Here is a 16665-nt window from a genome sequence, read left to right on the forward strand (position 1 = left end):
GGGTGGGTGGGAATTGGTGTTAGGGAGATTTGGGTCGGGTATTTTACGTATTTATTTATTGTTTTATTATTTTATTTTTATTTATTTATTTTTTTATTATGATTTTTTTTTTTTGCTTGTTTGTTTGTTTCTACGTTATTCTGTAGGTTAGGACAGAAGGAAAATACCTCTTGGTTATAAAACATGCTGACATGAGTGTATTTATTTTATTTATTTATTTGTATTTTTATGTTTTGTTCAGGAGGAAAAGGAGTACAACAACAAGTCGGTGCTGGACACGCTGCGGGCGACGCGGGAGAGCGGGGCGGCGCCCCCCCCGAGGGGCGACGGCGATGGCGACGGCGAGAGCGACGCCGGGCTCAGCGACGAGGAGAGCGAGCTCTACAACCCCAACTCAAGCACGTGGACCGCCCTGGCCAGGTGGGCGCAGACGGTGGAGCTCACCAACGCCCACCTGAGCCTGCTGCAGGACAAGGACATGGACGGCATGCACGTGACGCAGCGCTCGCGGACGCCCAACGCCGCCCCGAGCGAGGGCCCGCCGGAGGAGGCGCTGGGGCCCGCCGACCCCGCCGCCCGGTGCGCCGAGGGCAAGGCGCGGCCCCTGCCCGCGGGCGGCGGCCGCGACGCCGCCAAGAAGTGCTCGCCCACCATCTTCGAGTTCCTGGCGGAGCTACGGCGCGCCTTCGCCTGCCTCGTGCGGATCCTGCTCGAGGGGCGGAGGGCCAGGTGCAAGGGCCGGGCGCGGCAGGAGGACGAGGCCGGCTGGGAGGCGGACGAGGACGAGGACGAGGACGACGAGGGCGAGGGCGGCGAGGGGCGGGCGGCGTCCAGCCTGACCTTCATCTTCTCCCAGTGCGTCGGGTGGATCGTCTGCTGCTTCTTCGCCGGTGAGTCGCCGGAATCTTTCAAGTATTGGTCATTATGACTCCATATAACAATGAGAGAGACAGACAGACTGACAGACAGACAGACAGACAGAGACAGAGTGGGAGAAAGAAATTATCAGCTGACTCCGTTCTTATTTCCAGCGATGTGCTGCATGGTCCTCGTCGTCAGAGGCTCGAGAATGCCAATGGACTACTGCGCCGTGTGGCTTCACATTATCTACATGACCTTGTGCTTTTCGATGTTCGTCATGCAGCCTCTGGTCGTGGTCATATACACTTTATACAAGGTACACGAGAGAACCCCTTGGGCAGAGCACTTAAGTCTTGCGCAATTTGGCAGGAGAATTGCTTGTACATCTGTGTGTGGATATCGCATTGGGTCGTGAAAACGTATATTTGGATACCGGAGTGGATCAGTGTGGAGCTTATGGCCCCTCTATTTTGACAGGTGTGCATGTACCGGTGGCTCGGGTGCAGGGGGTGCATCAGCGACTGCGTGACCGTGCCCTTGGACCAGGTCGTGGCCATCTGGAACCGCTACCAGACCGTTCTGCGCGGATACAAGGAGCGGAGCGAGGATATGAGTAACGAGAAGCGTAAGTTGCTTTTATATTGTGTGGATTGGAGGGGGCGTTGTCTGGCCTGAGGGGTAAAGCTTGTTTTTTTAATTCAGAATTGTATATTCTTATATGCTGTTTTTTTTATAGAAAAGTGTAGAGGGTTGAGATTTTAAAGCCTGAGAGAAAGGTGAAGTAACTTTATTGACTATCGATTGACTAACAGTATTGTCTTGCATGCAACAGACGTGGCGGTGTTTGTTTATGTATCCGTCCATTCCCTTCCCCGCAGTGCTGGAGGAGCGGCAGCGAACGCGGGACCTGCGCTTCGCCCACCCGCCCGGCGAGGACTACCTCCTGCGCTGCCGGGAGAAGGAGGCGCAGCGGGACAAGGTCTCGAGCCTCTTCCAGAGCGTGCTGGGCCTGGTGCTCATGCTGGCGCTGCTGCTGGTGATCGCCAGCAACTCGAACGTGTCGGAGCGGTACATGCTGAACGCCTCGACGCTGACCGCGCTGGAGAACGGCAGCTGCCTGGACCGCGAGAAGTACCAGGGCAGCTGCCACGCCCCCTACGGCGAGGCGTGCAACCTGACGGAGAACGAGGACTACATGCGCTTCCGCTCGATCGTGACGAAGGAGGACTGGTGGAAGTGGGCGTCGTCGGAGCTGATCGCCCTCGCCTACAACGCCGACCGCGCCTTCTCGCAGTTCGGCGTCTTCTGCGACTCGAGCAGCGTGCTGATCGGGCGGCCGCGCATCCGCAAGTACGACATCAACCCCGAGGAGTGCGAGGCGGCCAAGTACCTGGTGACGTCCAACCGCTCGCTGGCCGACCTGCTGCACGTCCAGTCCTGCTTCCCGGAGTACGTGGACAACGTGTCGCACGTGTTCAGCTTCGGCTCCAACCAGAACAAGGAGTACCAGTGGGACGCGCACTTCCTCGCCGTCAACTACGGGAAGTTCAGTCAGTACAGCTACACGGAGCACCAGCAGGACCTCCCGAGCTCGCCCGCGTTCGCCGTCTTCCTGCTGATCCTGCTGGAGGCGTCGCACTGGATCAACGAGCAGGCAACGCGCGCCGTCGTCACAGAGATGACCCTGTATCACCCGCAGACGGACCTGTACACGGCCATCAACCTGCTGGCCGAATTCCCGTCCCTGTCCGGCGCCCAGGTAAGGAAAACCCTCCAACGTAAAACAGAAATTCAAGTAATCACTTCAGTTAATCACTCGTGGGATCACCATACTCATTCGAATCCCTCGTTGAAAGACAATCGATAGCCAATAAACATAATGTCCATTTTTGAGAGCAATCAATAGTAGACAATGAACACCAGCGTCCGCTTTCAAGGTGACGGTGCGAGTGTCGTCGACCGCCGTGGAGCGCTACCGAGGGACCTGGTCGCTCGTGTGCATCATGGCCGAGGTCGTCCTGGTGGCCGTCTCCATGCACTACCTGTACCGCACCACAATCTACGTCTACAAGTGCCGCCTGAAGTACGTTTGGGAAGAACCTTTGCTGATGGAAAGGAACGTCTTTGTTTGTCATAAAATCTGTAATCATTTTGTAGCTCGATTATAGAACTGATATTAAGACGTTTTCTTCCTAATTGGCAGGGTCTGGAAATCCTTTTGGGGATTTTTGGACATACTGATGACGATCTTGAGCTGGAGTTACATCGTGTCCCTCATGCTGCGCGTCCACATAGCCGAGTACATCATGTGGCAGTTGAGAGTGGCTTACTTTCAGAAGTATGTCAGTCTCAAAAGCCTCACGACATGGGACAACGTGAGTGATCGACGAGTTTCTGTTTTCATTCACAAACGTTGATCTGTTTATGTTTTTTTTTAAGGGGAATAAGTTCATTGAACGTTCTCATACTTTTTTCTTTTTATTATGAATTTCATTTTCAAATATTTTTATTTGTTTATTAAGGAGAGAAACGTTCCTCATTTTTATTTTTAACAATTCATATATTTTATGCTTAAAGCACAGAAACCCCAACATATTCCATTTTCTCCTTACAACATACCTCCCAATACCCCCCACACGGTCCTCCCTTTATGTTGACTTTCATTCTTATGTTGCAGATCTTGGAGTCCCTGGTCGGGGGGATGCTCCTCGTCCACATGATCAGGTGTATGAGGATGATGAGGTACCTGTCCGTGTTCCGACGCCTCGGCCACGTCCTCAACGGGGCTGCCAAGGACGTGCTGGTCGTGACGTGAGTGAGAAAGGCTTTTTGGTGTCTTTGAATTGTGATGAATTTAATTTGATTATGATTATAATGGCGTGGTAGTGGGTGGTGTGTGATTTGTTTATATTTAATATTTTTTTTTTACTTATCTAATTACGTGATGGTAGTTTGCGTGTGTGATTTATTTATATTTATATATTTTTTATTTACGTGACTGTAGTTTGCGTGTGATTTGTGTGTGTATATATATATATATATATATATATATATATATATATATATATATATATATATATATATATATATATAAAATATATAAAATATATATATAATATATAATATATATAATATAATATATAGTATATATAATATATATATAATATATATAATATATATAATATATATAATATATATAATATATATATATATATATATATATATATATATATATATATATATATATATATATATATATATATATATATTTTTTTTTTTTTTTTTTTTTTACTTATCTAATGACTTGATGGTAGTTTGCGTGTGTGATTTGTTTATATTTATTGATTTTTCTGTCTTTTCTCCACGTAGGGTGATGCTGCTGGGGCTGTTGGTATGCTGTATGCTCCTGGGCTACTTGTGGTTCAGTTCGCTGCTGTGGGAGTTTCACACGGTCCTCGAGGCCTTCCTCAGCCTCGTCAGGATCATCCTGACCCACGTGCCCTTCATCCCGAGTGAGTGCAAGGGGGGGGGGTACTCGGGTTCAGGGGATACACGCGGAGACACAAGCACGCATATACATACTCATACGCATATATACACACAGGCATATATATATACACATACACATATATATACACATACACATATATATATACACATACACATATATATACACATACACAACCTCTCATACATACATAGACAAACACGCACACGCACACGTATTATTTTAACATATTTTTTTACGTATTATAACAATTATTTTCTCTATGATTTAACATATACTCTCATATTCAAAGACCATTCGCGTATTTAATCATATTTGAGAACATTTTCGCATCTGAACATTAATTTTCCGTATTTTAATCCTATCTTTTTTCGATTTTCCGAACCAAACAGACCTGGAAAGCAAGACGAACGGCTACATCACAAGCCTGGGTTACCTCTACTACCTGCTCACGTACGTCCTTCTGTACCAGCTGACGAAGGCGCTGTACAAGGCGGCTTTCATCCACGCCATGAAGTCCTACGTGGCGATACCAGGGTAAGTCCCCGTGTAATTAAGTCCCACGGAATGTTATTAAGTCTCTGAGTGTGTAATTAAGTCTCAGAAAGTGTAATAAAGTCTCAGAAAGTGTAATAAAGTCTGTGTAATAAAGTCTCTGAAAGTGTAATTAAGTCTCAAAGTGTAATTAAGTCTCTGAAAGTGTAATTAAGTCCCACGAAATGTATTTAAGTCCCACGAAATGTAATTGAGTGCAGTGAAGTCTTGTGGAATGTAATTAAGTCCCACGAAATGTAATCAAGTCTCTGAAAATATAATGAAGTCCATGGAGTGTAATTAAGTCCCGCAAAATGTATTTAAGTCCCACGAAATGTAGTTAAGTCTCACAAATATGATTAAGTCCCGAAAAAAATGTAATTAAGTCCCACGGAATGTAATTAAGTTCCACGAAATAGAAGTAAGTCCCATAAAATAATAATATTAAGTCCTACAAAATAGATATGATGGTCTCACAAAATGATATAATTAAAACCACCAAAAATATAATTGAGTCCCACAAAATATAATTATTGAGGTTTCCGTGTACCAGATCAGTTAAATAGCTTACTACAGTATTGCATTTACGAGTTTTTAATATTAGAAATGAGAATTTGAGATTTGAAATGTGGAAATGGAGATTGGTCATGTAAATCTCGTGTTTTTTTATTTATTGAATTTCAGCTTACATTTATCTTCATTTTATATCAATGTATTTTATTTTATTTCACCGTGTATATTAGTTTATTTCACCGTGTGTTTTATTTTGTTTCATAGTGCAATTATTTTCTTTTCATCTTAGCGTGCATTTCACCTTATTTCAGTATGTATACTATCTCATTTCAGCGTGTATTTTTATGTCATTTCAGCGTGTATTTTTATGTCTTTCAGCGTGTATTTTTATGTCATTTCAGCGTGTATTTATATATCATTTCAGCGTGTATTTCTATCTCATTTCAGCGTGGACGTCGCGTGGAGGGACATCAAGGTTTATGCGAAGGAAAGATTTCAGTCCTTCCTGCGGTTCATTCAGAGGAAAGAGGAGGTGGTGGATGAACCGAAGGATAACACGCCCCCGGTAAGGAAGAGTTGCTTGTGGCGGTTGTCTTTGTGGGAGGAAATGGGGGAGGAGGGAGGTGTCTTGATACGTGGAGGTTTTTTGTTGTGTAATGGGGTAGTTTTTTTATTATTATTATTTACTGTCATTTTTGTCTCTGTCTGTCTGTCTGTCTGTGTCTGTCTGTCTGTCTGTCTGTCTGTCTGTCTGTCTGTCTGTCTCTCTCTCTCTCTCTCTCTCTCTCTCTCTCTCTCTCTCTCTCTTTCTTTCTCGTCTCTCTCTCTTTTTCTCTCTCTCCCTTTCTCTCTCTCTCTCTCTCTCTCTCTCTCTCTCTCTCTCTTTTTTTTTCAATTACACTCACTCACTCACTTTCTCTCTCTCTGCCCCCAGGACTTCTACATGGCAGAGTTGGAGCTGCAGATCAACCAGATCCTGGGCGGCCTCGACAACCTGGCCGAGTCCCTGGGGATCGTGACGGAGCGCGTGGCCGAGCTGGACGAGGACGAGGACGACGAGGACGATGAGGACGACGAGGAGGAGTCCCGGGACAGCCACGGCGACGGTGATGACGACGCCGACGAGGAGGAGCAGGTGAGTCGAGGCGGGCGGGCGGGCGGGCGTGTGTGGTGTGCGGTGAGGACGATATGGGTGTGTGGATTCGGAAGTGGAATAGGATGTTATTGACGTGTGTGGTGTTCTTGTGGTGCTAAAGGCCGTTCTCTGTTCTCTCGCCGCAGCCGTTCCCTGACCGCGGGCGGGACTGGCTGGCGGAGGGCTTCCTGCAGGGGAAGGTGAAGAGCTCCACGCCCAAGACTGAGCTGGACGTCATCCTGCAGCCGCTGCAGAAGAAGGTGCAGGAGCTGCTGGACCAGGCGGAGAGCGGCGAGCGGGAGCCCTTCGCCGGGGCGGGGGCGGCCGACGACAGGCTGGCGGAGGCGGAGAGCGCGCAGGACTCGCCCTTCGAGACGTCCTTCAACCTGGACGCCTTCACGGACATCGCCAGCTGCCAGACGGAGATCGAGGCCATCACGCGCTCGTGGAACCTGAGCGCGCTGCCCGGCGACCCCGCCGCCAGGACCTGGGCGCAGGACGACGGCGGCCAGCTGGCCAAGTTCCTGAAGGACGTGTCCGTGTCGGCCGCCTCCGACGAGTCCCTGCAGGCGTTCGGCAAGTACGGCAAGACGGTGGGCAAGCTCAAGGCCGTGCCCAGGCTGCAGCCGAGCCACGAGAGCCTGGCCGCCGCCCTCAGGAGCCACAGCACGAGCGCCGCCTCCGACGCCAGCAGGATCCGCTCGGTGTCCTCCTTCGCGGACAACGGCGGCGGCCAGCAGGAGCAGGCGGGAGGGCGGCCGCGCTCGCACACCAGCGCCGCCGCCGCCGCCGCGCAGCAGGAGGGGCAGGCGCACGGGTCGTCCGTGGCCATGCTGGGCTCCAGGCTGCGGAGGACGCAGACGCAGGGGCGGGGCAAGGGCCACGTCGACGTCCTGGACATCGAGAGTCTGATCCTGGACAGCGAAGAGGGGAGTGAATACTAGGCTTCGGGGTTTCCGCGAAGCAGAACCGCGAGCTCCGGGTTTCCGCCGAGGAGCCGCGACCCCAGGGCTTCGAGCTTCAGCAAAGGCGGCAGCGAATGCGACCTCGAGCGTCGGAACTTCAGATGGAGGAAGACACATCTGCTGATACCCATATTCTTTCATGCAACTGCAGTGCCTTGCTCTATTGACAGATGTATCACCTTTATTTTTAGGCTTAAGCAGAAATGTTTATTTTTCAGAGATTGGGATTACAGTTTTTATGCATTCCTCATTTATTCGAACTTCAATGGTAAAAAGTCTTTTTTTGTTTGAATGCCATCATCAAAACTACTGTTCTTTCATTATTGATCAAACAGTGCCTTATAAACCTGCTAAATTTTTAATGGTAACGTGAATTAATTAGTGTAATTGAGCAGTAAAGATACGAGAATTATACGTGCATACTAGTCTGTGTGGGAATGATTTTTGTACCGTGTTCATTGTTGGTCAGTATTGCATAATTTTCGGGGAATTGTGAAATAAAACGAAACATATTTCATTGTATATTATTTCCATCCTGTGGCCTGAGTTGTTCCTGGAAATGTAGTGAATACACTTTCATTTTCTTTATATTTTCTTCGTGTATCAATATTTGCTAAAGGAATTTGCCTGGTAGTGAGTAATCAAAATATATATTTTATCATTTTACTCAAGTACATCAGCATGTTAAATTGCAGTGATATAGACTGCATCTCTTTCATTAGATAACTAACGGATAATTTACATTCTTAGTAATATATTGATGATGAAATTATTATAGAATTTACTAAATATATAAAAAGTTTATTCTGTAATGATTCACGGGTTTAACTTTTTTTTTTCTACAAAATAAGTAAGCTGGGGAAAAAAATCAACCGAAATTACAGGCACTGACTCCGCAAAACAAAGGAAAACTTAGATATTCAAACTCCTTAACTTTAACGACAAAGCGAAGTTGTGTTTAATCCTATAAAAAGAAAAAAAAAAAACTTTTTATTTTTCCTGAAGGTTGTCCCAATTCAAACTTTTCCTGTGCGAGATTTACTACTGCCCCCATACCCCTTCCCCACTCCTACTCTCCCGACCCCCCCCCCCCTTATCCCCTACCAACCCCCGAGTTCTGGACCCCATCCCTACTAATTCTCTACTCTATACCCCCTACCAACCCCATTCTGTTACCTCCCCTACCCCTCAACCAACCCCCATCCCTCCCACCCACCCATTACCCCCTGCAACCAACCTTCCCTTACCCTACCCTTACCCTCCAACCAACCCCCCTTCCCCCCAACCATCACCCCTACCCCCTACTCCAACCAACCCTCCTTCCCCTTACCCCTCCAACCAACCCACCCCTTACCCCCAACCATTCCCCCACCCCTTACCCTCCAAACCACCCCCCATCACCTAACCCCCTACCAACCCCCAACCCTCATCCCCCCCCCCACACTCCCCATTACCTCCAAGGCTCCCCCATTCGTCACGGAAATTAAACGTTGGTGAAAGTGTGAAATACCCAGAATCCTTCGCATGTGGGCGTGAAATCCTTAATGGCAGGAGACAGAGGGGGGGGGGGGGTTGGTCACACATCATTTATATAATCACGAGTCCTTAATGACTCCTGTAATCCTGGATTGCTTGTAGAGGGCGAAGGGAGGTTTAGGGAATCCTGGAATGTTTGTGAAGTGATACTTTAGGAATCCTGGAATGCTTGTAGAGTGTGAAGGGAGATTTTGGGAATCCAGGAATGTTTGTAAAGGGAGAATTTGGAATCTTGGAATGTTTGTGAAGTGAGAATTTGAGGAATCTTATTTAGGAATTTAGGAATGTTTGTGAAGTATGAGGGGAGAATTTAGGAATCCTGGAATGCTGATAGAGTGTGAAGGGAGAATCTAGGAATCCTGGAATGTTTGTGAAGTGTGAGGGGAGGAATTGGTAACCTTGGAATGCTTGTAAAGGATGAAATTAAGATCATCATCGTCATTTCTGTTCATTTTATTTATAAAACATAACTTACAAATGAATTCAAAATTGGAACATGTACAGATAGAAAAAATATATCTCAAAATACAATATATGTTCCCAAAAAAGCATCTTTTGGTGCTAAAAGAGAACATAATTGGAACATGTGCAGGTAGAAAAATATCTCAAAATATATATAATCCTAAAAAGGAAAAGAAAAAAAAAATAAAGAGAGGTGTAAGATGCCTTACCCTCGAGAGATTCTGGCAACACTGTAACTATTCTATTATCTTCCTATTAACCTTCTTTGTCGATCTGGTAATATTTTGGCCGCTTCTCCGCAAAACACCATCTGGAAAAAATAAAAAAGACAATATTAGAAAGATGTTGACCTTGAAGACGATAAATTTGCTGCAAACTCCATCAAAGTGGGAAAAAATCCACTGACGAATCAGCCACTTCATAAACCTCCCTTTACAGAATCAAGAAAAAAAAAATGATAACCCTAACCATGAATAAATATATAGCTATATCTATTTCTATCTTCATATTTATATATAAATAACTATAGATATAGCTAGATGGATAAACAAAATCGTATTCGGAGAAGGACTTCACTGAAAGCCATCATAAACAAACATAACCATCAACACACACACAACAAAACAAAACCGTAACCAAAACCACAGCTGACGAAGACGACGACGAAGGAGGAGGCGCCCCCGCAGCCCCGACGTGCGACGCCCGCCACCCACACACCTGAAACTTTGCTCACCTTGTCCATAACCAGGGCTGAGCAGAGGATCAGGCCCGAGGGGGACAGGCAGGAGGGGCTCGGACTCGCCTCGAGGACGAGGACCACGACGACGACGGCGACTAAGAGGACTCAACGAACTCAACGAAAAAAGGGTGTCTGCTTTTCCCATAAATGTACCTCAATTCCATTTAATACTGACACTTGATATTCCAACAGATATTCACGTGAGATCATAGTACAAGAAATTGATATAAATAATAAAAAAAACTCGCATAAATAATATATGTGTATACCTACAGTATATATAAGCCTACTTACATACATGAGTACTGTGTTCATACACATGCATGCTTATGCATCAGTACAAATTACATAAGTATTCATTATTAGATTTTCATTTTCCCCTCTCTCTCTCTCTCTCTCTCTCTCTCTCTCTCTCTCTCTCTCTCTCTCTCTCTCTCTCTCTCTGTCTCTCTCTCTCTCTCTCTCTGTGTGTGTGTGTGTGTGTGTGTGTGTGTGTGTGTGTGTGTGTGTGTGTGTGTGTGTGTGTGTGTGTGTGTGTGTGTGTCTGTATGTATACATACATACATACATACATACATACATATGCACATATATACACCTAAAAGCAAGCATGTTATCCCTAGCATAGAATTCGGAGGCAGTCCCCCCCCTCCCCCGTTCCGGCCGAGGCACCCCTCCCCCTCCCCTCCCCCTCCCCCTCCTCCGCGCGGAATTTCCAGGGCGCCGCCAACCCCCTCCCCCCCCTCCCCCCAGGCCAGTTTTAATCAAGTGCAAGTCATTAGCACATTGTGGGCAGAAACGTCTCCTCTTGTGGGGCCTGGAAGGGGAGGGGAAGGAGGGAGGGAGGGAGGGAGGGGGAACGGAGGGAAGGAGGAGGGGGGAAGGGAGGGAGGGGGAAGGAGGAAGGGAGGGAGGGGGAAGGAGGGAGGTGGAGGGGGATGGAGGAGGAGGAGGGAAGGAGGGATGGGAGAGGATGGAGGGAAGGAGAGAGAGGAAGAGGGAGATGGAGGGATGGAGGAGGAGGAGGGAACGAGGGGGAGGTGAAAGAGAGGGAGGAGGAGGTGGAACGAGGAGGAGGAGGGAGGGGAGGAGGAGGAGGGAGGAGGAGGAGGAAGAAGAGGAGGAGGAGGAGGAGGGGTGGAATGGAGGAATAGAGATGGGAAAGGAGGAGGAGGAGGAGGAGGAGGAGGAGGAGAGGAGGAGGAGGAGGAGGAGGACGAGGACAGGAGGGGGGGGGAGGAGGAGGGAAATTCCAGTCGGTTCTATGTCCGTGAGGTTACATAGACCCCTGTGTTAAGAAGGTTTACTGATCGCCTCGCCGAGACAAAGCGGAAGTGGGGGGAGGGGTAAGATGGGGGAGAGAAGAGGAGGAGGAGGAGGAGGAGGAGGTGGTGGAGGAGGAGAAGGGGAGGAGGAGGTGGAGGAGGAGGAAGAGGAGGGAGAAAAGGAGGAGGAGGAGGAGGAACAAGACGGGGAGGAAGGGAGAATGAGGAAAATGAAGGAGAAAGGGAGGAGGGAGGAGAAGGAGGAAGGAGAATGAGGAAGAGCAGGAGTAAAAGGAGGAGGAGGAGGAGGAACAGGAACAGGAGGGGGAGGAGGGGCGAGGAAGAGAGACGAAAGAGAAGGAGGAGGATCAGGAGTAAAAGGAGGAGGAGGAAGAAGAAGAGGGTCAGCAGGAGGAGGAGGAGGAGGAGGTCCCGACTGCAAGCACAAATCCTCGAGAGAAGATCAAGCAGAAACACCTCAAACCCTTTCCGAGTTTTTATTTTCCTGTCCATTTCTTTCTTACCCTTTTCTCTTTTCTTCTTTTTTTTCTCTTCCTCAAGAATTCCTCCTATTTTCACTGCGTTCTCCGTTCTTCCCCGCTCGCACACCTTCACACACACACACACACACACACACACACACACACACACACACACACACACACACACACACACACCTACTTCCCTCCCTCCCTCCCTACCTATCTACCTATTTCCTTCCTTCCTTCCATCCTTCCTCCCTCCCTCCCTCCCTCCCTCCCTCCCTCCCTCCCTCCCTCCCTCCCTCCCCCCCTCCTCCCTCCCCCCCCCCTCCCCCCCCCCCTCCCTCCCTCCCTGCCCTCCCTTCCTCCACACGCACACGCCTTCACAAACGCGCACACACACGCACGGCCGCCAACTGTACGCACATCTTACATACTTGTTAAATCTGGAGAGCTTTCGAGATCACTCCAAGTTAACCTAGTTTAAGTTGGTGAAGGGGGCCGTTGCTTCATTCCAGCCACCGGAGGATCTCTCGCCTCGCCCCCCCCCCCTCCCTCCCTCTCCTCCCCTCTCCCTTCGCTCTCGCCTCGCTTTTTTAAATCCTTAAACTCTTCTTTTTTCTTCTTCTTTTTTAATTCTTTCCTCTCTTTCGCTTTCTTCCTCTTCTCTCCTCTCTCTTCGCTCTCTCCTCGCTTTTTTTAATCCTTAAACTCTTCTTCCTTAACTCTTTCTCTCTCTCTCTTTATTTTCCTCTCCCTCTCTCGCTCTCTCCTCGCTTTTTAATCCTTAAACTCTTATCTTCTCTTCTTCTTCCTCAATTCTTTCCTCTCTCTCTTTCTCTTCCTCTTCTCTCCTCTTTCTTCGTTCTCTCCTCGCTTTTTTAATCAAACTCTTCTCTTCTCTTCTTCTTCCTCAACTCTTTCCTCTCTCTCTCTCTTTCTTTTCCCTCTCGCTTCTTCTCTACTTTCTAACTTCTCTATTCCCTCTCTTCTTCTCTTCCCTCTCCCTCCCTCTCTACACTCTCACTTCTCTACTTTCTAACCTCAAGTCCCTCTCTTCTCCCTCCTTCTCTTCTTCTCTTTCCCCCTCACCTCTCCATCTCTCCCCCTAACTCCCTCTCTACTCTCCTGTCTCCCTTCCTGTCTTCTCCCTCCCCTTCCCTCTCTTTCCCCTCACCTCTCCCTCTCCCTCTCTCCTCTCATCCCTCCCTCTCCCTCTCTTCCCTCTAACCACTCTCCCTCCCTTTTTTCCCACTCCCCCCCCCTCCCACCCTTTCCTCCCGCCCCCACAACCCCCACCCACCTCCTCGCGCCGGGCAGGATGTGCTTGCTGCTTGCTCCCTTCCTCCCTTCCTCGCTCCCTTCCTCCCTCGCGCCCTCGCTCCCTTCCTCCCTTCCTCCCTCGCTCGCCGGCTCCTCCCTTCCCTTCGACCTCTGAATCGGCCGCTCACCCGAACCCATCCACGTGTCGAGAGGTATTTCCATCCTGGTTTTGTGCCGGCCTCCGGTGCCTCTCTCGTTTCTCGCTCTCTCTGTCTTTCTTTCTCTCTCTTTCTGTCTTTTCTCTCTGTCTCACTCTGTATTTTTATCTCTCTCTCTGTTTCTCTGTCTTTCTCTGCCTCTCTGTCTTTCTCCGTCCCTCCCTCTCTCTCTCTCTCTCTCTCTCTCTCTCTCTCTCTCTCTCTCTCTCTCTCTCTCTCTCTCTCTCTCTCTCTCTCTCTCTCTCTCTCTCTCTCTCTCTCTCTCTCTCTCTCTCTCTCTCTCTCTCTCTCTCTCTCTCTTTCCTAATTCCTCTCTCTGTTTCTTTTCTCTCTCTTTCACAATCCTCTCCTTTATTCTTCTCTCGACTTTTTCATTTCTCCATATCTCAATACTCTCTTTCATTCCTCTTCCTCTCTATCTCCCCTCACTCCTCTCTCTCTCTCTCTCTTCCCTTTCCCTCCCTCTCTCTCTCTCTTTCCTTTCCTCCCTCTCTCTCTCTCTCTCTTTCCTTCCCTCCCTCTCTCTCCCTATCTCACCCTCCCTTCCCTCACTCCCTCTCCTCCCTCCCTCTCTCTCTCCCTTTCCCCCTTCCTCCCCCTCTCTCCCTTTCCTCTCTCTCCCTTTCCTCCCTCACTCCCTCTCCCTCCCTCCCCTCTTTCACAATCCCCCTCCCCACCCCCACCCCTCCCCCCCAGGGTACTGCACGAAGGTCAGGCGGAGCTCGGCGACGGAGGCAAGACCGTGCTATCCCTCGCCATGATGAAAGACGCCACTATGGTCCCGCCGAATCGCACGATGACGCCAAGAACTCGCCGCACGCTCTCTCTCTCTCTGTCTGTGTCTGTCTGTCTGTCTGTCTGTCTGTCTGTCTGTCTGTCTATCGGTCCAAGCTCTCTTATTTACCTTTCTCTTCTTTCTATTCTATTCTTTATTTTTTATTCTGTCTATCTGTCTATCTATCGGTCTGTCTGTCGGTCTGTCTATCGGTCCAAGCTCTCTTATTTACATTTCTCTTCTTTCTATTCTATTCTTTATTCTTTATTCTGTGCATCTGTCTATCTATCGGTCTTATCTCTCTTATTCACCTTTCTCTTCTATCTTTCTATTCTATTTTTTTATTCACTGTATCTATCTGTCTGCTTATCTATCTATTTATCTATCCCTTATATATCTATCTATCTACCTCTCTCATCTATCTATCTGTCTTGTCTAGTGTATCTATCTTTTTATATTCGGCGGGATGGAGGATGGAGGGTGGGGGGAGGAGGGGGGGAGGAGGGGAGGAAGGAAAGGAGGGAAGTGGAGGGAGAGAGAGGCAACGGGGAAGGAGGTGAAGGGTAAGAAGGAAGAGAGGGGAGAGGGGAGAGGGGAAAGGGGGATAGGCAAGTCGAGATAGTAGGGGAGGGGGAGGAAGAGGAGGAGGGTGACGGAGGAGAAAGAGAAGGAGGAGGAGGAGAAGAAGGAAGAGGAAGAGGAAGAGGGAGAAAGAGAAGAAGGAGGAGGAATAGGAAGAAGTAAGAGAAGAAAGAGAAAGAGAAGAAGAAAGGAAGAGGGCAAAGAAAGAGAGAGAGAGAGAGAGAGAGAGAGAAAGGGGGGGAACAAAAAAAAAAAAAAAGCTTTCCGAAGCGGCAGCCCCACAGACACGCCGGCGCCCCCGCTCCCAAAACCGGGTGACAGAAATCATTAGCTTCTATAAAGAGTCTGGCTCGGGTTCTAAATCGCCGGGTATCAATTATCGCCGGCGCTCCTTCGTCAACGTCGCCGCTGTGACGTCACGCCGATACGGACGGTGAGCAGCGGGTATGGAGGGGTGGAGGGAGGGGGAAGGAAGGGGTAGGAGGAGGGGTGGGGGGGGAGTGAGGGAGGGGTAGGAGGGGGTGAGTGAGGGAAGGAGGGGGAGGGAGTGAGGGAAGGAGGGGGTAGGATGGGGGAGGGAGTGAGGGAGGGGGTAGGATGGGGGAGGGAGTGAGGGAGAGGGTAGGAGGGGGAGGGAGTGAGGGAGGGGTAGGGAGGGGGGGGAGGGGGAAGGAGGAAGTGATAAGGGGGTATTGAGGGGGGAGGGGGTAGGAGGGAGTGATTGGGGGGTGTTGAGTGGGGAGGGGGAGGAGGGTGGTACTGAGGGAGGGTGATTGGGGGTATTGAGCGGAGGGAGTGATAAGGGGGTATTGAGGGGGAGGGAGGGAGAGTGGGATGGAGGGGGGTAGTGATTGGGGGGTACTCAGGGGGTATTCAGGGGGAGGGAGGGGAGTGGGATGGAGGGGGTAGTGGTAGGGGTACTGAGGGAGGGAGGGAGGGAGAGGAGTGATAAGGGATATATTGAGTGGGGGGAATGGAGGAGGGAGAAATATTGAGAAAGAGAGGAGATAGAGGGTGGAGGAAGTACGATAGACAGACAAATAGATAAATTATACATATATATATATATATATATATATATATATATATATATATATACATATATATATATATGTATATATATATATATATATATATATATATATATATATATATATATATATATATATATATATATATATCATATATCATATCAAATACATATACCCATTTATCTGTCTTTCCATCTGTCATCTGTCTGTCTGTCAGTCTACCTTCTTGTCTTCAGTCTCTCTCTCCCTCTCCCGCCTGCCCCCTAAGCCAAGCTGCGGGCAACCTCACAGGATAAAGCTCATTTCGACAGAGTGCGGAACACCGGCACCGCAGCGAGACGGCAGTAACGTGCAAAAAAGAGAAAGAGAAAGAGGAGAGAGAGAGAGGGGGGGAGGGAGGGAGAGGGAGAGGGAGAGGAGGGAGAGGGGAGGGAGAGGGAGAGAGAGGGGGAGGGAGGGAGGAGGGAGGGGAGGGAGGGAGGGAGGGAGAGGAGGGAGGGAGGGAGGGAGAGGAGGAGGAGGGAGGAGAGAGGGGGAGGGAGGGAGGAGGGAGAGGGAGAGGGAGGAGGGAGGAGGGGGAGGGGGAGGGAGGGAGGGAGAGGAGGGAGGGAGGGAGGGAGAGGGGGAGGGAGGGATGGAGAGGGGGAGGGAGGGAGGGAGGGAGGGAGGGAGGGAGGGAGGAGAGAGAGAGAGAGAGAGAGAGAGAGAGAGAGAGAGAGAGAGAGAGAGAGAGAGAGAGAGAGAGAGAGAGAGAGAGAGAGAGAGAGAGAAAGGGAAAAAATTGCATCGTCAGTAC

The 16665-nt window shown here is 49.1% G+C and overlaps 1 protein-coding gene and 1 long non-coding RNA gene across 2 annotated transcripts in view; one reads left to right on the forward strand and one right to left on the reverse strand.

Annotated features, from left to right (window-relative positions):
- The window catches only part of LOC113806947 (uncharacterized), a 1375013-nt gene extending 1366982 nt beyond the window's left edge, over positions 1 to 8031 (forward strand). Inside the window, exons 22-33 of the mRNA XM_070127282.1 lie at positions 242 to 890; positions 1032 to 1177; positions 1339 to 1486; positions 1740 to 2620; positions 2799 to 2944; positions 3065 to 3236; positions 3539 to 3672; positions 4231 to 4373; positions 4762 to 4906; positions 5864 to 5981; positions 6351 to 6551; positions 6698 to 8031. Coding sequence (XP_069983383.1) covers positions 242 to 890; positions 1032 to 1177; positions 1339 to 1486; positions 1740 to 2620; positions 2799 to 2944; positions 3065 to 3236; positions 3539 to 3672; positions 4231 to 4373; positions 4762 to 4906; positions 5864 to 5981; positions 6351 to 6551; positions 6698 to 7495 — 3681 coding nt within the window. The 3' untranslated portion in view covers positions 7496 to 8031. The remainder of the gene's footprint in view (positions 1 to 241; positions 891 to 1031; positions 1178 to 1338; positions 1487 to 1739; positions 2621 to 2798; positions 2945 to 3064; positions 3237 to 3538; positions 3673 to 4230; positions 4374 to 4761; positions 4907 to 5863; positions 5982 to 6350; positions 6552 to 6697) is intronic.
- A 1458-nt stretch (positions 8032 to 9489) lies between these two features.
- The window catches only part of LOC113821597 (uncharacterized), a 112540-nt gene continuing 105364 nt past the window's right edge, over positions 9490 to 16665 (reverse strand). Inside the window, exon 7 of the long non-coding RNA XR_011398843.1 lies at positions 9490 to 9824. This is a non-coding gene — a long non-coding RNA (uncharacterized lncRNA). The remainder of the gene's footprint in view (positions 9825 to 16665) is intronic.

Source organism: Penaeus vannamei, chromosome 11 (assembly GCF_042767895.1).
Source record: "Penaeus vannamei isolate JL-2024 chromosome 11, ASM4276789v1, whole genome shotgun sequence".
In the NCBI taxonomy this organism is placed as follows: Eukaryota; Metazoa; Arthropoda; class Malacostraca; order Decapoda; family Penaeidae; genus Penaeus; species Penaeus vannamei.